At 32.0% G+C, this 23,315-nt stretch overlaps 1 protein-coding gene across 1 annotated transcript; it reads left to right on the top strand.

Moving 5' to 3' along the window:
* The first annotated feature begins 675 nt into the window (after window positions 1-675).
* On the top strand, window positions 676-17,396 carry LOC100268040 (disease resistance protein RPV1). Its single transcript, XM_010666903.3, has 12 exons — window positions 676-771; window positions 891-1,540; window positions 2,841-3,918; window positions 4,064-4,399; window positions 4,497-4,599; window positions 4,687-5,261; window positions 5,330-6,745; window positions 6,822-7,572; window positions 7,779-7,868; window positions 14,627-14,733; window positions 16,885-17,006; window positions 17,100-17,396. The coding sequence occupies exons 2-8, from the start codon at window positions 1,041-1,043 to the stop codon at window positions 7,434-7,436; spliced, it is 4,623 nt and encodes a 1,540-aa protein (XP_010665205.2). The 5' UTR covers window positions 676-771; window positions 891-1,040; the 3' UTR covers window positions 7,437-7,572; window positions 7,779-7,868; window positions 14,627-14,733; window positions 16,885-17,006; window positions 17,100-17,396.
* Window positions 17,397-23,315: the final 5,919 nt, after the last annotated feature.

Genomic DNA, 23,315 nt, shown 5'->3' with positions numbered 1-23,315 from the left:
ATTAAAAATTTATAATTAAATTTTAAGCTAAGATGGATAGGAATAAAATTTCCAACAAACAACAATAAAAGTTAATGTCCTAACAATAGTATAATTTCCAACCATCTTTATTATCAAACATAAATTTTGTTCTAGTTCTTGATGATTGAACTTCAGTGTAAAATGCTAAGAGGAAAAGTGATTTTGGAAGTAGAAGAGCGAAGCGTGCCAACTATTGCCTTCCACTGAGCTTGAGGATAAAAAAGAAAAAATATTGCATCGATCGAAGAGAGAGAGAGAGAGAGAGAGAGAGAGAGAGAATAAAAGGAAACATGTGACAGCCATAAAGAACCACAATGATTAAAAAAATAAACCTCTTTGAGGCCATGTCTTACCTCATCAATTAATTTAATATATTTTTAGCATTGGTTTTCGTTCTTCTTGTTTTTGTTGTATTGAAAACAAGTAAGATGGGATCCCACCAAGACTGAATTAATAAGAATGCTAAAGAAGTAAGTGAGAGCAATAATTGATTTCAACTTTATTGAAATGCAAAATGACAACAAGGACTTCAACTTTGTTGATTTTTAAGCACCATCTTGGGGTATAATTGAGAATGAAGAAGACTCATGCTAAACCCTAGATATTAGAATTCCTTACCTCACAATTCCACTGCCTCTTCTTCAACCCCCTGCCAATCCTCCATACCATCTTTCGCCACTCTCTTCTCGACACCTATCAGCACCTGACCACAACTGTTTGGCTGGATCCTTGATGTTTATCTTCCAAAAGGTAAAATATGTGTGTGAATTCCTCTTATAACATGCCGCCTTAGGCCACCAAATTTTGTACACAGGATAACAAAGAAAATTTGCCAAAGAGGCTTTATATATGTTTTTTTTGGTCTGCAGATGAAGGTTTTCTGCTGCACCCCTCCCAGCTTGGAGTTCTGTTCATGGTGAAGAAGCCTGGAGCCAACAGTGGTTGAGCATCTAAGGATCCTCTCTCTTATTTTCTTCGATTCCAAACTTCCTTGGAATTTTGGTACAAGCAACCCAAAAATGGCTTCTTCCAGCACCCATGGAGCCTCTTCTTCTACTTCTATTTCTCCTAATTATGATGTGTTTTTGAGTTTTCGAGGTGTAGACACCCGCAAAAATTTCACTGATTATCTATATACCACTTTGGTTAGATATGGAATTCAAACTTTCAGAGATAATGAAGAACTAGAGAAAGGAGGAATTATTGCATCTGATCTCTCAAGAGCCATAAAAGAATCAAGGATTTTTATGATTATTTTCTCCAAAAATTATGCTTACTCTAGATGGTGTTTAAATGAACTTGTAAAAATCACTGAATGCGCGAGGCAAGAGGGATCAATGGTTCTACCAATTTTCTATCATGTAGATCCATCAGATATCCGGAAACAGTCGGGAATTTTTGGAGATGCGCTTGCCCACCATGAAAGAGATGCTGATGAGAAAAAGAAGGAGATGATACAAAAGTGGAGGACTGCCTTAACCGAAGCAGCAAGTCTATCTGGATGGCACGTGGATGACCAGTAAGTATGCTTCTCTTCTCCTCTAATCAGAAATCCTATCCTACTGTATATGATTTTTTCCTTCTTTAATTTTTCGTGTAAAAAAATAAAAAATATATAATTATTTTTCTCGTTCTAAATCTGGGCCTAAAGTTATTAGCAATACATTTCTATGGTTTTAGCTTTATTTTCTCTTTCTAAATTTTGCTGATTCCTTGGGTTCATCTCTTTGAAATTCAACAGCCAAAAACACCATTTTAAATATCTTTTGGCTTTTGGCTTTTGGTGTTAAAGTGGCTTCTCATTGGATGAATTTGAAGCATGTTTTAAATATTCAAGGCTTTTTTTGGTACAATTTCTCACCTATTCCGGTATATCTAGGAAATATGCCTATTAATAGGAATTTATGAGAAAAAATAGACATCTTTAGTTTTATTCTTTAATACAAGATTACAATGTTGAAGTTGAAAATTAATCTTTTCTTATTTAAAGATTTTAAAAATAATCAACTTTTAAAAGAAAATATTTTAAAAATTTTAGGTTTGAAAATGAACACTTAAATGTGAATTTGTAATCTAAATTTGATTTATAGAAAGAAAATTTTAATTTAAAGAAAAAGAATGATTTTGTAATTTGAGCAAAATGGTTTTAATCATTCTTGAAATCTTAAAATTAATCAATTTTGGTAGAAGAGTATTTTATGGATTTGGAATCTTGAGTTGTAATATTTATCATAATTTAAAGCTTGATTTTTTAGAGAATACTTTGAATAATCTACAAAATAAGTCTTTTTATTTAAAATATATTATGGTCTCAATTCATAGTTTTCTTTAAATTTAAATGATATATATAACTATTTATTTTAAGATCTCCATCCATGAGTTAGTGAGGTGCCATGGAATAATTAAATAATATTATTGTAGATCAAATTTGTAAAGTAAATATCATTTTCTTAAAAGTCTCTTCAGTCTTACAATTCAGCATTAAAGTTTTCAGTACTCAGTCTCCTATGGAAATGCAAAATTAATTAGCAAACTAGGAATATTTATAGTCCTTTTCAACAATATTGATAAGTTGATAAGCAACTTGTTTGTGAAATAAAAGGTGAAAAAAGTCACGAGAAGAGTCCTAATTTCCTAAACAATGCCCCAATCAGTGTCAGCAGATTGAAGTTGACAACTTAGTACATTAATTAGTAGTTTGATACTTGCAAAATTGGAAGCTTAAGTATTGGACAACACCATATATGACTCGATTTATTCTACATTTATTATATTTTGCAAACTCATTCTAACTCATCATTATGCTTTATAATTGGCAGGTTTGAGACTGAAGTTGTCAATGAAATTATTAATACAATTGTTGGAAGTTTAAAACGTCAACCTTTAAATGTGAGCGAGAATATAGTTGGAATTAGTGTTCATTTAGAAAAATTGAAATTGATGATGAATACTGAGTTGAATAAGGTTAGTGTGATTGGGATATGTGGACCTGGTGGAATTGGTAAGACTACTATCGCCGAGGCTATTTATAATAAGATCTCATATCAATATGATAGCAGTAGCTTTCTTAGAAATATTAGAGAGAAATCCCAAGGTGATACACTTCAATTACAAAATGAACTTCTTCATGACATCCTAAAAGAAAAGGGTTTTAAAATAAGCAATATCGATGAAGGAGTTACTATGATAAAGAGGTGCCTCAACTCTAAAAGAGTCCTTGTTATTTTGGATGATGTAGATGATTTGAAGCAATTAAAACATTTGGCTGAAAAGAAGGATTGGTTTAATGCAAAAAGTACAATCATCATTACATCTAGAGACAAACAAGTGCTTGCTCGATATGGAGTGGATACACCATATGAGGTTCAGAAATTTGATAAGAAAGAAGCAATTGAGCTCTTTAGTTTGTGGGCCTTCCAAGAAAATCTTCCCAAGGAAGCTTATGAAAACCTCTCATACAATATGATAGAGTATGCTGATGGACTTCCATTAGCACTTAAACTTTTAGGTGCCTCTCTTTTTGGAAAGAAAATAAGCGAATGGGAAAGTGCATTATATAAGCTAAAAAGGATACCCCACATGGAAATTAACAAGGTACTAAGAATAAGTTTTGATGGACTTGATGATATGGATAAGGAGATATTTTTGGATGTTGCTTGTTTTTTCAAGGGGAAGAGCAAAGATTTTGTTTCAAGAATATTAGGCCCTCATGCTGAGTATGGGATAGCAACTCTAAATGACAAATGTCTCATAACCATTTCAAAAAACATGATGGATATGCATGATTTAATACAACAAATGGGCAAAGAAATTATTCGTCAAGAATGTCCTGATGATCTTGGAAGAAGGAGTAGAATATGGGATTCTGATGCGTATGATGTGCTGACAAGAAACATGGTAAGTGCCAAATGCAAGAACTTAGGTTATCGTGCATATGCAAACTTCAATATTATTGTTATTGTTTTAGAAATTAACCATCTATATAATTTAGTTAAGTTTTATGCATCTTGTGTTTCTCTTATTCTTGATTTATATTTTTCAGGGGACACGATCGATCAAAGGACTATTCCTAGATATTTGTAAATTTCCAACACAGTTTACTAAAGAATCTTTCAAACAGATGGATAGACTTAGATTGCTCAAAATCCATAAAGATGATGAATATGGTTGCATATCAAGATTTAGTAGGCATCTTGATGGAAAGCTATTTTCTGAAGACCACCTTCCAAGGGACTTTGAGTTTCCTTCTTATGAGTTAACTTATTTCCATTGGGATGGATACTCTTTAGAATCTTTGCCAACAAATTTTCATGCAAAGGACCTTGTTGAACTCATATTAAGGGGCAGCAATATAAAGCAACTTTGGAGAGGGAACAAGGTATTGTTATTATCATTTAGTTACACTTTTTTTTATATTAATTTTTAATGTTTATGTAAAATTATCAATAGGTTTTTTTTTTTTTTTTTTTTTCCAGCTTCATAACAAGTTGAACGTTATCAATCTCAGTCATTCAGTGCATCTCACTGAAATCCCGGACTTCTCAAGTGTGCCAAACTTGGAGATTCTAACTCTAAAAGGTTATTCAATGGTACTTAAAAAGGTTCATGCATCAGTATAAGAGTTATTAAAACTAATTTGTTTTTTTCCTCCCTTGAATTGGACAGGCTGTGTAAAGCTGGAGTGTCTTCCAAGAGGCATTTATAAATGGAAACACCTTCAAACTTTGTCTTGCGGAGACTGTTCAAAGCTAAAGAGATTTCCAGAAATCAAGGGCAATATGAGAAAGCTAAGAGAGCTCGATTTAAGTGGTACGGCTATAGAAGAGCTACCATCATCATCATCGTTTGGACATCTAAAAGCTCTCAAAATTCTCAGTTTCAGAGGGTGTTCAAAACTCAACAAAATCCCTACTGATGTTTGTTGCCTATCATCATTGGAAGTATTGGACCTAAGTTACTGCAATATAATGGAAGGAGGAATTCCCAGTGACATTTGTCGTTTATCATCACTGATAGAACTAAATCTGAAATCGAATGATTTTAGAAGCATACCTGCCACAATCAATCGACTTTCTAGGCTGCAAGTCCTTAACTTAAGTCACTGCCAGAACCTTGAACACATTCCAGAGCTTCCATCAAGTCTAAGGCTTTTAGATGCGCATGGTCCAAATCAATCTTTATCAACAGCCTCATTTTTGCCATTTCATTCTCTGGTCAATTGCTTCAATTCGGAAATTCAGGTATATGATTTTCATGTCACTTGACTTTTTTTATGCAGACACTAGATTTACATGGTGCTTTTGTGCAGGATTTGAACCAGTGTAGTCAGAATTGCAATGATTCTGCCTACCATGGCAATGGAATTTGTATTGTTCTTCCTGGACATAGTGGAGTTCCAGAGTGGATGATGGAGAGAAGAACAATAGAGCTTCCGCAGAATTGGCACCAAGATAATGAGTTTTTGGGATTTGCTATATGCTGTGTTTATGTTCCACTTGATGATGAATCTGAGGACATATCCGAAAATGAATCAGACCATAAATCTCAGGATGAATCTGCAGCTGAATTATTTTCGGAGGATGTATATTTACCCTCTTGTTGTCTGAAATGTGCTTTGCGTTTCTATGGTGATAATGATCGATCGACGGATTTTCACAAATTTGAATCTCATTGTCTTTGCTATGGCCAAGGTAATGATAGTGTATCACGTCAAACGTGGGTGATTTTGTATTCCAAGGAAGCTCTTAAGGAGTGGTATCTCGCTGATGATGGGCACCACCTTTCACCTACATTTGGGGGCTCTTACAATACTTTTAAGAAAGCCTTTAAAGAGGGGAAGTGTGCAGTCCACCTTATATACTCCAAAGACCTTCCACTAAGGACACAGACACGGGATGCGGAGGTTAGAAGATGCAACCTATGCCAACAAAATGGGATATGTCGACAGCGTGGTTGTTTTGAGGACAGTGACATGAAGGAACTACCCATTATAGAGAATCCCTTGGAGCTTGATGGTTTATGTTTGCGGGGTTGCAAATACCTCAAGAGTCTGCCAAGTAGTATTTGCGAGTTCAAATCACTTACAACTCTCTGTTGCGAAGGCTGTTCACAATTGGAGAGCTTTCCAGAAATCCTGGAAGATATGGAAATCTTAAAAAAGCTTGATTTAGGTGGAAGTGCCATAAAAGAGATACCATCATCAATTCAACGTCTGAGAGGGCTTCAAGATCTGAATCTGGCATATTGCAAAAACCTTGTGAATCTTCCGGAAAGTATTTGTAATCTGACATCTCTTAAAACTCTCACTATCAAATCCTGTCCAGAACTCAAAAAATTGCCAGAGAACTTGGGGAGATTGCAATCTCTAGAAATTCTTTATGTTAAGGATTTTGATTCAATGAATTGTCAATTCCCATCTTTGTCGGGTTTGTGCTCCTTGAGAATATTACGACTAATCAACTGCGGTCTAAGGGAAATCCCTAGTGGTATTTGCCACCTAACGTCACTGCAATGTTTAGTTCTCATGGGGAACCAGTTCAGTAGCATACCTGATGGGATCAGTCAACTTCACAAGCTAATCGTTCTTAACTTGAGTCACTGCAAGCTGCTTCAACATATTCCAGAGCCTCCATCGAATTTAAGAACTCTAGTTGCCCATCAATGCACATCCCTGAAAATTTCATCGAGTCTACTCTGGTCTCCTTTTTTTAAATCCGGAATTCAGGTATGATTTTTCATATATGGCATTTAACCTTTTCCTTTTACGGGGACACAATATTTATACTGTACTTTTTGTGCAGAAGTTTGTACCTCGAGGTAAAGTACTCGATACTTTTATTCCTGAAAGTAATGGAATTCCAGAGTGGATAAGCCATCAGAAAAAGGGATCCAAAATAACTCTAACACTTCCTCAGAATTGGTACGAAAATGATGACTTCTTGGGCTTTGCTTTGTGCTCTCTTCATGTTCCACTTGATATTGAATGGAGGGATATCGATGAAAGCAGGAATTTCATATGTAAATTGAATTTCAACAACAATCCGTCTTTGGTGGTGCGTGATATCCAGTCTCGACGCCATTGTCAAAGCTGCCGTGATGGAGATGAATCAAATCAATTGTGGTTGATAAAAATTGCCAAGTCAATGATTCCCAACATATATCACTCAAATAAATATAGGACCTTGAACGCTTCATTTAAAAATGACTTCGATACGAAATCAGTGAAAGTGGAGCGGTGTGGGTTCCAGCTTCTATATGCCCAAGATTATGGACACAATCATCTCACAATAGTACAAGGCAGCAGCTCTTCTCATGGGGATTTGGGTGGCCATAGATCAGCTGTACAAGATACCAATGATTGCGACAACCAAGAAGCCACTGAGCACAACCATCCGCCAAATGATACAGTACGTTGATCATAATGTTGGTGCTCACAATAAAAGGAACCCAATAGACCAGTACCCAGTGGAGGAGCCACACCATAAAAGATTCAGAGAAATCCAAGACTGATCTCATTCACACTTCTATCACTAATGCTCTCATCTTTTATTGGTATTATTTCGCCTTCCTTTCTCTTTCTAATTTATATGGGGCTTGAATTTCTTTACCATGTTCATTCTTTTCAAGGCAAGCAAAAGTCTGAGGCTATCTAAGGGAAAAAGCTTAGCTGTTTGGTTAAAGATCCAACATTTCGTTGGTCATACATGTGTTCTACTATTTTTGCTTTTGTTTTTTTAATTTTTGTTCTTGTATTGCAGGTAAAGAGAATTCAAAGCAAGAATTAGTGTTTATGTAGGAGGAGAAGAGCATTTCTGCTTCAAATATGCATTTGAGAAAGTTTTGAGAGGGTAGGTATATTTTCTTCACCCATTACAAATGAGTTAAAAATGAAACTCAAATTCATATTAGCATGAATTTTTGAAACTTATTATGAGAAAGTATGCCTTTCGAATGTTAAAAACTTGAGTTGATATATTTTGACTACAAAGTGTATTGGTTGGTGGCATGAAATTATACATGCAAAGTCCATCTATATATATATATATATCTAATTTGTTTTTATAATGATTATTTTATTAGTCCGCTTCAGTTGTTATTTTGGAAAAGAATCATGAATGCACCATATCTATATTTCTTGTGTATTAGAATTTAACCAAGTAGAAAAAAATGTCCTAATGCTCATTCTCATAATCATGTACATGCCAACTTTCTTTCTAGAGTTTTATAGATTGTTGTGGATTTTGTTGTACTCATTCTCAATTATACTTTAATGCTAAAGTGGATTCATCATTTCCCCTACTAATGCCAATAAATCACTATGATGTAAGAAGTGTTTAGGGATAAGGAAAACAAGTAAGAAATGTTTAGAGATAAGGAAAACTGGGAAAAGGAAAAAAAAGAAAAGAAAACCTTGTTGATTTCTTACTTGGAAAGTTTCTTATTAGATGCTTTTGATATTAACTTTTTAACAAAAGGATTTGCTATAAATAATTGTAGAATTAGATAGATTTAAGGCAATACATACAATGCAATATTCTAATAACAACTCTCGTTGAAATATTTTATATTCCTATGCACTCTTTTATGATATCAACCTATCCAAATTTTCTTTGAGTAAGTCACAACAAGAAATATAAGATATAGTCACAAAATAGCCATGGACAAAGTATAACCCCATCTAGAAAGTTTGATAGAGCAAAAAATTAAGTGGATAAAAAATCCTGCCATGGTGTATAGTCACGGTTGCAATAAAAGTGCATCTAATTAAATGTTCCTACAATTTGTCTACAACCAATCAAAGTATAATTAAATTACATATACCCAAATTCACCAAATGAACACATGTCCAAAAGTTTAACACCAATATTTTTAAGTAGCTCATGACCCTCCCTCCTTAATCTACTTATAGGTCACCAAGAACAATATTTGCATCAAATTTTTTTTAAAGGGATGAACATTTTGACATTGTTCAGTAGGGTGTCTAACACCTAAGAGAGTTAACACATAATAATCAAATGTTAAAATACATTAAAATATACATTGAATATCTTCTTTTAATTTGAATATATTATATATACATATATTGATAATTAATAGAAAATGCAACTGGAGATGGATACACCAAATCATATAATGCACAATTGGTCTCAAGTTTTCACTGAATGATACACGTTTGTACCTAAATACACTCCTCATTTAGGGTCACATTGAAATAGATTTTTGTATTTTTCATACTAAAGAACCCACTTTCTTCTTAATCCACTCTTTTTGATGAGCTTTTCTTTTTCATTGTTTTTTTTTTTCATTTCACATAATCTATCATCATTACATACACACACATAATTTTTCTTCAATTTTTATTAATTAAATTATCAACCAATGATCATATCATTTTCCTTTATCATTATTTCACTAACATCAATAAAAAAATTATTAAATCACCAAGGAAATAAAATTTAAACTATGCTCATACCAAATCACATGTTGGCATCATAGATATAAGCATATCTACTTCACTACAATAATATCTATAATTTTTTTTCCAAAATATATTAAATAAAAATATTATGAATAAACCACCTTACAAAATAAAATAAAGTTAAAAATCCAACTATTAACTTTGAAATCGCACTCTGTAACAATGTTTCTTATATAAAATAGAATATCCTCCTAAAATTTCACATGAAACAAACCATGTTTGTTCTATCAAACCGCTTTCTACAGACCCACACTATAGAACTCTCCCTTTCTTTTCTTTTATTTTTCTTTTTTCTCACCTCTCTGCCTCTCTCTCTTTCTCTCTCTATCTCTCCCTTTCTCATTTTCTCTATTTTCCCTCATTTCCTTAAGTGGTTTTGACCTTTGGCCCCTACCTCTTCCTCTCCAACTTTTTTTTTTCATTCTTAATTTTACTACACATATTCACCCGGCTTTCAACTTTTTTCCTCTTTTTTTTTCCTTTATATTATTATTTATTATTATTATTGCTCACAATTTCCCCATATTAATTCCTATACATCATCTCAAACATATTTTAATTTCTAAAACTATTGTTTTTTTAATTCCTAAATTAAATTTCTCATTTCTCAATAAAATAATTTCTAATAATACTAAATCATATGCCTATATTTTTATTAACAAAATTAATTGTTCAAATCAAAATTAATTAACTATTCAAATCAAAGTTATTAATTCTAATAATAGTTAAAACTTATCTAACTTCTTAAGAAATTCTCTACAGTTTAGCTAATATGACACCGATTCAACTCACTTATTTGTTGTGATAAACAATAACAAAGGATAATAATAGGGAGAAAAAAAAAATAAAACGAAAATAGAAAGTACACAAAACATACAATAATTTATGTGGTTTGACCTAAAGCCTATGTCCACAAGCGAATACAAAAAAGAACTTCCACTATTGTTGAAAGAGATAACAACCCTAGAGCTCTCAAATCCCAAAGTCCCAAATACACCCTAAAAGATACTCTCACTCTTTGGTCAAAATCTCTTCCTATATTTTTTTTCTTAATTACGTAGGAAGATTCCATATAGGAAACTAATTGCATAATTGTTAAAGATACTTATTCCTAAAATAAAGATCTCACAATAGGATATTTCCTTTATGATAATAGGAAATTCTCTTATGAATATTTTCTATTAGGAAACTATCAATAACTTTCCAATTTGCTCAAAAATAGAATTCGAGACACTTTCTAACCATCTCTACCCTGGCTCAAATTCTCAAGATTCAAACAAACTCGAAAGTCTTCCATGTTACTTTACTCTCACACCCCTAAGGGGCCTTCAGATACTACCAACACTAATTAAGCCCAAGCAATGCCTGAACTTAATTGTAGGAATGAGCTTAGTCATCATATCTACGAGATTGTCCACTATAAGAATTTTTTTCATTGCAATAGCACCATGTGCAATCATATTCCTAATAAAATGCATTCTGACATCAATATGTTTGGTCCTCTCATGGAACATCTAATTTTTTAATCAAATTTACGATACTTTGGTTATCACAATATACACTAATCAACTCCTCTTGTAAGTCCATATTGTCAACCAACTCCTTAAGTCAAATAGCTTCTTTCATTGTTTATGCGACTACTATGTATTCTGTTTTAGTTGTTGACAAAACATTTATTGATTGCTAGGTTGCTTTCTAACTAATAACACTACCACATAAATTGAATACATATCCTATTAGAGTCCTACGTCTATCCAAATCTCCAATATAGTTGGAATCAACATAGCTAACAATTGACCCAAAAGACGTCACTATTTTTATCATATGCTAAGCTAACATGTGATGTTCTTCCCAAGTATCGAAGTATCCATTTCACTACTTACCAATGGATCTTTCTAGGACAATCATTGTATCTATTGATCACCACACTAACTACATATGAAATGTCAAGCCTAGTGCAAACTATAGCATACATAATGCTCCCAGTTGCACTAGCATAAGGAACATGTGACATGTGTTGCCCCTATTCCTTGACTGTGATAGAGCACTTGAAAGTTTGAAGTGAGCTATTAATAAAGTACTCATTGGTTTTGACCCTTGCATTCCAAAATGTTCCAATACTTTCTCAATGTATTTTTTTTTTTTTTTTTGTGATAAGTACAATTCACTTGCTTCTCAGTATCTATGATTTTTCATACTCAATATTTTCTTCGCAACTCTAAGGCCTTTCATTTCAAACTCTCTCCAAAGTTAAGTTTTCAACTTGTTGATTTTAGACATATTCTTGCAGGCAATTAACATGGCATCAATATATAATAATAAATAAATGAAAGAGCTATCAAATAATTCCTTGTGATATACACAATTGTCATGCTCACTTCTGTGATAGCCATTACCAATCATAAAGTCTCAAACTTTTTATACCACTAACTAGTAGATTACTTCAAACCATAAAGAGATTTATTCAACAAATAAAAATGGTATTCCTTTCCCGAAATAATGAATCCCTCAAGTTGATGCAATCAAATTTCCATAAGCACACCTCTGAGGTGGTTTAATTTGTCTCCTTATTCTATCTTTAGCCAAAACAATATTAATGCTCTTGTAGTGCATTTTTTTTAGCATCAAGATATTTTACCTCTTTCTCTTTTGGCTTTATTGAAATCATTCTTTCTATGTTTTTTTGCATCAAATTTCTCTTTCTTATGACTCAACATTATAGCCTCATTGAAAAGCCACATCCTTACTAATAAGAAATTTCGCAAACTTTAATTTGGGCACGACGACCTATACCCTCTCACGTCTTTTGCATATCCTAAAAATATGCATACTTTATTGCCCTTGGTTCCAACTTATCTTCATTCACATGAGCATAAACAAGAAACAAAAAATTCTAATTAAAGGAGCATAATTAGAGGGGTAACCAAACTATACCTTTTCAAGAATCTTATAATTGATAGGAATTGAAGGAGATTTATTCACAAGATAAGAAACTGAATTTATTGCTTCAACCTAAAATTCCTTTAACAACCTTATATTAGAAAGCATGCACTGTGCTCCCTCTATAAAAATTCTATTCATTTGTTCTACAATGCTATTTTGTTGTGGAGTATGCCTAACTATGTGGTGTCTCACAATACCTTCAATCTTGCAAAACTTATTGAACTTTTTCCAACAGAATTCCTTACTATTATCAGTCCCCAAGCACTTGATTTGTTTTCATATCTATTTCTCAATCATAGCTTTCCATTGCTTGAACTTCCCAAAGACGTCATTCTTATGTTTTAGGATATATACCCAAGCCTTTTTAATTAAAGTAATCTCATATATCTGCCACCACTATATGATACAACTTGAGAAGAACCTCAAAGATTTGAAAGGATGTAATCTAAGGAACATTTAGTCCTATGAATAGGGGTATTTATAAGGCTTCCTATGGGCTTAAGTGACTTGAGCCCAAATTGGCCTTGGGTCAACCTAATCTAGCTCACCTGAGTTTTAATTAATTAATTATCCACAGTGGGCTTCAATTAATTAATTAGCATGTACTAAAAAGACAATTCATAAGATCTAGTGCAACCTTGCGCTTTTATCAAAATGCTCTTATGCATACTTATGAACCAGAAACCCAAATCCTTCAAAACAAACATACCTTCATGAGCTAAAGTGGGGACCACTAGGACTAATAGGAAAATACCAGTTTCCTCAAAATCCAATTTTGAAGTTAATTCAACATTTCACTGAAAAAAATCAACTAAACTTCAGTGTCCTATGAAATTACAATGAGCATAGCTTGAGTTTGTGGCTTACTATCTACTACATGCAGAGTCACCATGAACTGATGTCCATAAACTAATAAGATAGTGCTATCACTTATCAAAATTGTGGTAGGGGCTTAAAAAATTACAATTAAAATTAATATATAGTCATGGTTACATTATGTTCTCATCTATAGGGTTTGATGAACCAAATTAAGCAGGGAAAATTTTCTTGCAAAGGTGTATTGTCACGACCACAATAATAACTAGGTCTACTAGTAACATTTTGATATAGGTGTGCACTTGATGCAGATGTAGGTTTACTTTGTCATTCTTCTATGGTTGTGGTAGTTTTTCCTATTGCACTCATATATATGTTTTAAAAGCAATTTAATTTTTGTGGTAAATATGGGTGTGTTAAGGTTTCTTGCTTCAATAGATGTCATAACACCTAAGTGTTTATATGCATCTCGTTCATGATAGTCTATTCACCAAGACCTAGCAAAGCATATTTCTCACATCTAGGTAAGATTTCTATTTGATTTGATTTCCTACCCTAATTTCTCTTTAATTTCTCACTAAAAAAACATAATTTCTTCATGAATTCTCATTACATAAGAAAATGATTTTTCTTTGAAAAACATGATTTCTTTCTCTATGTGATTTTCCTGAGGACTTTAGTTTGATTTCTTTGCATGACATAGGCATCTTATTTTTTAAATTGATCAAACAAAGTGATTTTTGTTTACTTTTTATTCAAAGCTTAGCAAAACAAAGTGATAGTCAAGATAAAATGTTAGGGTCCCATTCTTTGTGTATCTTTTGACCTTCGTTGGAAATCTGAAAACTTATTTTCTCTGTTTGTTTATCTAAAAATAAATAAAACAAGTTGAAATTCATAATCTCCATATTTCACTATTTGAATATTTGTAACCAATTAACTGTGCTTTCTCTTTTATTTTCCTACTATAACCAAACAAGGAATTTTCATTTTCCTTTCTCTTTTGTAATATGAATTTTAGGAATTTTGGTTGTTTTTTTTTTCTTGTCAAATGACAAAGCAAGAGGAGCTTTTGTACTTCTATTGATAATAAATTGAAGTTGATTCGTTTCTTGATTGTGGAGTGTTTTTGGATTGTTCCTTTTTTGTTTCATGTGATTTCTTATTTGCTCCATATTTTAGAAGACTTCAAGAGTGCCTCCTTTTGATGTTAAGATATTAAACCCATTGGTTCTTTGAGATCTTCCTGTAGTAAATGGAATCAAAGTATTCAATTTGAATTTGCTTAAAATAATGATGCTTTGAAGCTTTCTGCAAATCAATCTTTGATATATTATCTTCACTCCCTTCTTTTTATGTCTTCTTTAGAGATTTATAAACTGAAGCCAACCAATTGCAGTGCATTGAAGTGTCTTAAAGATCTAACAAAGCCATGAATGCTTGTGAGTAGAAGCAGCCCCTGAATTGGCAATAAGGTACGAGGAAGCTAAAGCCTCTCTTCTTCTTTGCTAAAGTATGAGTTGTCTTAATTAAGTTTTATCTTTCTTGCCAATAATTATTTTAGCCATAAGTTTTCTCAAATGAATTTATTTTTATCTTTCCTTGCCACTATTTTTGATACATTTAATTTTGTATTCATATTGAGACATATGATTTAGGATTATATAAATGACTTGTTAGTAAACCTATGATTGAAGCTCATAAGGAAACACATTATACCTCTTTAATTAGCTATGATAACATCAATTCCAATTATAAAATGTTGTAATTAAGCATAAATGATGCTTCAGTTTAATATAGCTTTCTAACTTAATTTATTGACACTCAAACTATCCTGGACTAGTTATCAATTTTGTATATACTTAGGCTATGTTTGGTTCCTGGAAAATTTGAGGGAAAATGAAAGGGAAAGAAAATACAAAAGAAAAGTAGAAGGAAAGAAAAAAGTAAAGGAAAATAAAAAATAGATTAAAAGTCAATAAATTATTTTTTTTGTTACTTCAAACTCATTTTATTTATTTTAACTCATCAATATAAAAATTAAATAATTTAAAAATTCATAAGTTTTTAATTAGTTGTAATTATATTTAATTTTCTTTGATATTTTTTATAAGACAACCAAACATGAAAAAATCATTTTTCTTTACATTTTTTTTTCTTTCCTTAGTATTTTCTAGGAACCAAACATAATCTTAGTGTCACAAGAATGCAATTGGAAGAATCATGAAAGGTAGATGAGGAATCAAATGGTTATAGGTGATCATGAATAGTGAAGAAAATTGCTTTAAGAATAACTTACTTTTATATAGAACGAATTATCAAATACAACCTACCACAAATAACATAGACATCTTTCAGTTTACTGTAAAAAATGATAAGACATATCTTTCAGTTTACCATAAAAATTCAGCAAAGTCAACAACGTACTCTAAATCTTTTAGTTGAATTTTGGTCTCTATTGGAGGTGTCAGAATCAGTGTTTTACACTTCTAAGTGGCTCATATTAGGAACAACACTCATCAAATGTCCCGTGAAGAAGTAAACCTTGAAGATGAAAATAAAACTGCATTGACAAATCTTCAAATTTAGCTTCAACCACATGAGAGTAAAATGAGAAAGAAAACAATGTAATACTTAAATCAAGGCTTGCAAACATCTAAAGTAAAACTTGAAGAATTTAAAGCCTTGCAATTTTATTTTATTTTATTTTATTTTTACCAAGACTAGCATGGATCCAAATTTTTTTTGAAGCTTTTCTATGTTTAGTTTCACAAAAAAAAAAAAAAAAAAAAATTAAACCTTAAATCTCTAATTATTTATGATGTTTATAAAACTTTTATCCCTTTCCCTTTCACTAATAAAAATGAAAAAAAGAAAAAAGAAAAAAAAGAAAATGAGTTGTAGGATTCTTAGAGCAAAATAGAAGTGGAATTACAATGGTTTGACCATTGTGCAATTTTCTTAAGATAGGAAGCATGGGATAGAAGTCCAAGGCTTAACTTGTAGGACACAACATTGACACATGCCACATACAATTTAGTTCCAAGGACAAAATCTTTACAGGTCATATGGGCACAACCATAATAGGTAGAATTAATTTGACAAAGAGCATGCTTAATATATATTATTATTAATTTATTATGAAACTAACATAATATACTTGGCTACTATCATAAACTTGTTGGCATTTTTCATATATTTCTAGAAACTAGTAGTTCGATAACAACAAAAATCATTTATTATTTAGAATGATTTGCAAAAATAAGCTAATTAGATTAGGGATTAGAGCCATTGATCCTGCAATAAAGTTGTGTTGGAACTATGTTAAATTTGATTTCAGTAACATGTTTTTAACTTGTTATTGCATGTTTTTTTATGTGTTTCCAAAAACTAGTAGTATTGTTACTTATTGGACATCTCCCTACAAGGCTACTTTTGTATACCTTGCCTTTTAGCTCTACTACTTTTGTATTCTTATTATTTAAATTTTATTGATTATATATTTTTCTAATCTATCACAAAATTTACAAACTTCTTTTCAAATTATTGTTCAAATTGTTTTTTTAATCCAAGGCCATTATGTTCTTGATTACACTCACAACATCATTAATTTTTCTTCATTGTAGGGAGAAGCATGTCATTGTACCTAATATTTTTGGTCGTGGACAAGTAACTGCTGCCCATGATCTTGTCTGTCCTTTAGACTTGCTTGTTAGTGAGCCTAACAGTTCTCAATCTACCTATTATGGTATAGTGGCTACATTTGGATTGGACATTTACGGCATTCATATAATTATTCAATTAATTAATTAATTAATATTATATTGCTATTTTTTAACAGGGTTGTCCTCAGGTTGAAAAGGACACATGGTCCTACACATAGCATTGCTTTGTTAGCATTGAGGCCAAGGGAGAACTTACGAGTTGAATTTAATGAATGTGGGCAAGAAGTTCATGAGATAAAGAGAAAACATCTAAAGAGCTATTTGAGGACCCTTGTACATAATCAACACAATGTACCTCTCTGAGTTATTCACTAGAAACATGTGTCAATTGATGCAAATGAGAAAATGTATGGGCACTTGTTTTGGTATGTTGTAATTGACACTAATATCAAATAAATATCATTGTTATCCCATTTTCTGACTAACTTTTGAGTTATTTTAAGGAAAAATATGATGTAGCTAAGGAGCAAAAAGATTATGTATTGAGCTTAGCTTTAGATAACTATAAAAGCTATAAAAACAAAATGAAAGCAAAATATTATAATCCTTAGCCTACAGATAAGGAGAAGTTGAAACATAAGCCACAACATGTGTTTGATGTTGATTGGAGGTGGCTTGTTCAATTTTGGAGCTTAGAAGAGGCATAGGTAAGGTTCTACAATTCGTATGCTTGCATTTATCGTTTAGTATTATTTGTTGACTTTTTATTTATTTGACATGAGTATTATTCTTAAACATAGGTCATTTGTAGGAGGAAAAAGAAGAATAGAGCTAAACAAATTATCAACCATACTTCAAGCTCAAAGAGCTTTGCATAACTACATTATGAATAGGTTGATAAATTCTTTGTTAATAATGTGTTATTTATGATAAGTTTATTGTAATATAATAATTTAAATATAACTAGTTTTTTTTTTTACATAATAGGGACAATTAAGAGAGGATAACACTCAACCTAATCAATTAGAGGTGTTCAAACTCAAGCATACACATAAGGACGGGACACCAATTGATGATGCCCCCTAGTGAAAATATGGTGAGTACTTAATTTTTGTTTTCCAATAATTCTTAGAGAAATGAAAAGTTTTGATACATTTTATGTCTATATTATTTCTAAGAGTAATCCATGTTTAATCTTCTTTGTAGGCTTAATTTGAGGAGCTTATGATAGCTCAAACATGAACACAAATAGAAGGGTCTTCATCATTTACTCCATCAACAACTACATCATCTGCTCTAGTATCAGTAGATGAAATATACACACAAGTAATAGGTTGGAGAGACATGATCATGTACGTGATCTTGGGTTTGGTGTAACTCCCACTACAGCATTTGGACCTACTACTAGGAGAGAGACAAATGTTGCTCTTGTATCTTAGGTAAAGCAAACACATGAAAAACTTTTGCCTTCGAAACAAACGAAACAACAATGTGAAAAGAAGATGCAATAATAATTTCAACAACAATAGTTCCACCCATAGTTGTGAAAGGTGCACCTAACGTGTCAGGCAACACGATGCCACCCTGCAACACCTTCCCTAATTGCAAGCGTCGCCCTTCATGGAGGCACTGATTAGGGGCTCATTTTCGGCCAAGCACAACACTCCCAATAGGTATGCCTCCATCCTCCATTGAGAGTTTTGTTTTTTTTGTTTTAATATCTTGAGATCAAAACGACGTCATTTGGTATGTTCTTTTAAAAGAACATGCCAAAACAACAACGTTTTGGAGCATGATTATTTTATTTTATTTTATTTTTTATTTTTAAAGTAGGCCAAAAACAATGCCGTTTTGGCATGTTCTTCTTCCAGAACCCAATATATGCTCATTTTGGACTTGTAAAACACAAATATATATATATATATATATACCCTAGCCTCCTGAACAATGTGAAGAAGAGAAGAAGATGAAAAAAGGAAAAATAAAGGAAAATTTTCAAGTACTTGTATTTTTCTATTTTTTTCTTCAATTCTATTCATTCTTGTCTCATGACTCTCATTTGCATTTAAAAAAAAATAAATATTGTAACTTGGTATGAAAATTTTGCTAAATAAAAATAATTAAATAAAAAAAACTCTCATGTGCACTTGGCATGATTTTTTTTTAAAGGAGGCTAAAAACAACGTTGTTTTGGCATTTTTTTTTCCAGAACCCAATATATGCTCATTTTGGACCTGTAAAACACAAATAAATAAATAAATAAACAAAAATAAACTATAGCTTAGCAAATAGTGTGAAGAAGAAGAGAAAACGAAAAGGGGAAAAATAGAGGAAAATTTTTGGGCACTTGGTATTTTTCTCTTCTTTTATTCACTTTTCTTCAATTTTATTCATTTTTGTCTCATGAGACTCATTTGCATTTTTAAAAAAATAAATATTGTAACTTGGTATGAAAATTTTGCTAAATAAGAATAATTAAATAAAAAAACCTCTCATGTGTATTTTTTTTGCTAATATAATATCTCATATTTATTTTTTTATGTTTCATTTTTTTATTTTCATCATTTAATTATAATTATTTTATTGTAGGATAGAGAATTTGTTTGAAAGGATAGATAATGAGAGTAAAAATCAAGTTGACTTTAATGCAAGTGGAAGAAAAGATCCCAGGTGGAAATATACTTGTTTACCAAATGAAAAAGATTTTAACACTATCATATGCATTTTTTGTTACAAAGTAACCAAAGGAGGCATATATAGACACAAACAACATCTTATTGGTGGATATAAAAATGCTAAAAAGTGTAGAAAGTGTTCCAAACATGTTAGAGAAGAAATGGAAGAGTATATGAGTACCAAAAAAAGTCAAAAAGAGTAAAGGGATATGGGAAGAGAAAATGTCAATGAAGATTTGTTTAACTTTGAAGATGATGATTTTGGTGAGGAGATTAATAGTAGAATGGGTATCACCAACATTTCTAGTGGAGGTAGTAAACGAGGAGGAAGTAGTGGTAGGATGCAATAAAAAAGACCAAGACAAAAAAGTCCCATGGATCATTTTTTCACTCCTAATGTAGAGGTGGCTATTCAAAATCGAAATAATGAGAAGATGGATCAATCTACTATCAATGATGCCTATAAAAAAGGAGCAAGAGAAAGAGCTTGTATACTTATCAAAAGGTGGATGTATAAGGCTGTTATTCCATTTAATGCAATCACTTATCCAAGTTTTCAAACAATGATTGAAGCTATTAATCAATATGATGTGGGTATGAAGGAACCAACTCTTCATGAGGTAAGAGTTACTAACCTGAAGAAAAAAATTGGCCCTTAAAAAACATTTGATGAAGGATTATATGGTGGAATGGAAAAAAAAATGGATGTTCAATTATGTCGAATGGATGGATTGATAGAAAAGAAAGAATTCTGGTTAAAGTTTTTGTCAAGTGTTCAAAGGGGACCATGTTTGTACAATCCATTGATGTTTTTTCTATGATTAAGATGAGAGAAAAAATGTTTGATTACTTGACAAATGGATAGAGCAAATTGGTGAGGAGAATGTTATTCAAGTTATAATAGATAATCACTCAAGTTATGTGATGGTAGGTAACTAATACTACTTCTTGAACTTTTATTTAATTTTAAAATTTGAATTATTTGTCTTGAGAATTGACTTATCTAAATTTATTATGTATAATGTCACATAGGAAGGTTGTTAGAATTAAAGCAGCTACATTTGTATTAGACACCATGTGTTGCATATTGACTTGACTTGATGTTAGAGGATATTGGAAAACTACCAAACATCTAGAGGACATAGGAAAGGGTTTTATAAATAAATGAGTAAATTTATAATCGCTCAGGGCTACTCAACATGATGAGGCAGTTTAATGGACAAAAGAAATTGCTTAGGTCTACTAAGACTCGGTTTGCAACTACTTTCATCACATTATTGATTGTATGAACAAAAAAACAACTTGAGGAAGATGTTTACAAGTTTAGAAATGGAGCATGATGCAAAGATTATGAGTAATTTGTACAAATGCTTCTTAAGGCTAACAAAGAGACTCTACTAAGCAAGAAAAAGTTGTGACTGAAGTGAGTTTATACACAAACGCCCAAGGACTATTTGGGAATGAGTTAGTTGTTAGGACAAGGAAGACTAGACCACCATGTTAGTTATTCAATTTTCTTTATTTAAATGATTAGATTGCATTTTTGCTAAAAATAGGTGGCATAAGACAAATTAAAAGACTAAGTGTCTCATACTTGGGCCTTTAGATAATGTGTTGCAAAAGCAACACATTTCTACTACCATGTTCTATGATATTCTCTTTAAAGTTGCAAGAGTTATTTAGTGATGAAGGCAAGTCAACTAGACAAGTTGCCCTTAGGACTATTGTGAACACCAGGATTGATGTTATCTTAGAGATCTTACCAGATTCCTTTAGGATAGATAAGAAGATTCTCAAATAGTGGAAGGGTGTTCATATGGAAGTTAAGGTTCTTTAGGTTCTTCTACCAAGAAGAAGAAGAACGACACCAAATAAGGAAAGTTCAAGAAAAATAATGAGAAAACAAACTCATGGGCAGTTATTCTTTTGTGACCATTTAGGACACTAGAAAGGAATTCTTGGAGTGTCTAGGGATAAGCAAGTACAAAACATGTTCTTGTTGTTGAATACATAGTGGTGGATAGATTTCAGACCCACTATCTGTAGTTCTTTACAAGGCTTTCAACAAGTGAGAAGGTCACATGATGAGATTGTACTCAGCTTTAGTTGCAAGGTTAGTTGTGTAAGTTAGTGGGATGTATTACTCTTTTATGTGAGACTCTATTATCACTTTGCCAAGTAATGAGATAATCAAATCTCACTAAAAGAAAGAACCTAGCACTAATCAAACATTTGGCTTTTAATGCTTAGGTCATATTAATCCAAACAAGATCCAAAGACTGATCAAGTCGGGACACTTTTATTCCACATGATCTTTTAGTTTATGAGTCTTGTATAAATGGTAAGATGACTAGAAGGCTCCTTTACTTCTAAAGGACATGGAACTAGGGAATGTTTCTATTTAGTGCATACTAACGTGTATGATTCTTTTTGTGTTTATGCATGGGAAGTATGGGTATTTGATCATTTTACTAATAAATACTCTAGTTTTCAATATGTAGATAGGGAATCTGATGCCTTTGATAAATTAATTGAATTTAAGGCGGAATCAGATAACTTATTAGGTAAACATGTCAAGGTACTTCGATTAGATCGAGGTAGTATGTCTAGTAGGTTCGATTCTTTCCATATGGAGTATGAGATGATGTCTCAATTGTGTTCACCCGGGACTCCATTAAATGGAGTAGTGGAAATAAGATATCAAACTTTGATGCACATGGTGAGATCGATGATTGGTTTCTCATTACTTCCCATATTCTTTGGGGATATATCTTAGAGACTGTGTAATACCTCTTTTTCTAAAGAGGTTTATCATTTTATAGCATATCCAAGAGGATTTCAGGATTATTACTTTATAGCTAGGATTATCAGAAGATGTTTGTTACTATAGATACTAGATTTCTCATGAAGACTAAGATATATAATAAGGTAAACAATGATATAGATTGAAGAATACTAGAAGAGAGTCTCACTATACATGAGATACTATGGATCTAGTACCAACCATTCCTATTTCTAGTACACTAATGCCTCGTCGTAGTGAGAGGGTTGTTTACAACTAGAGCAATTCATGTATTTAGGAAAGTCTTTTGAGCCCATTCTAGAGGAACATGAGATGGATCCCATAGATTACGATAAAGCAATAAGCAATGTGGATGCACATCTTTGGCAAAAGGCTATGGAGGTAGAGTTAGAATCCTTGTGATTCTAATCTAGTATGTGTTCTTGTAGAAGCACCTAAAAGGATAAAACCCATGGGTGTAAGTTGGTTTACAAGAGGAACAAAAGAATAGATGGAAAAGTTGAGATTTATGTGGCTAGGTTGTAGCTAAAGATTATATTTTGAAACATTATTTCAACTATAAGAAACCTTTTCACTGGTAGCAATACTCAAATCTGTTATAGCACTCCTATCCATTACTGTGTGTCTCATTTATGAGATATTGCAATAGTATGTCAAGATAGTGTTCTTAAACGATTATCTTGATATTAGCATCTATATGATGTAACTAGATATTTTCATAGCAAAGGGCCCTTGTGTATAAGAAATTGCAGGGAAGTATGGTGGTGTTCTAGGATGTTGTAGGTAGATGACAATCTATCATTGAGAATGATGTAGGGATATTGTCATCGGTTAAGATTGGTTGTTTACTTGATTCTAGATGGAAATCTAAAAGGGACGTAATATATTCTTGGGTTTGAAGTCCTTAGGGATTA

This window comes from Vitis vinifera, chromosome 18 (assembly GCF_030704535.1).
Source record: "Vitis vinifera cultivar Pinot Noir 40024 chromosome 18, ASM3070453v1".
Classification (NCBI taxonomy): Eukaryota; Viridiplantae; Streptophyta; class Magnoliopsida; order Vitales; family Vitaceae; genus Vitis; species Vitis vinifera.
The sequence above is the reverse complement of the archived record's forward strand: the minus strand, read 5'-3'. Positions and strand labels throughout refer to the sequence as shown.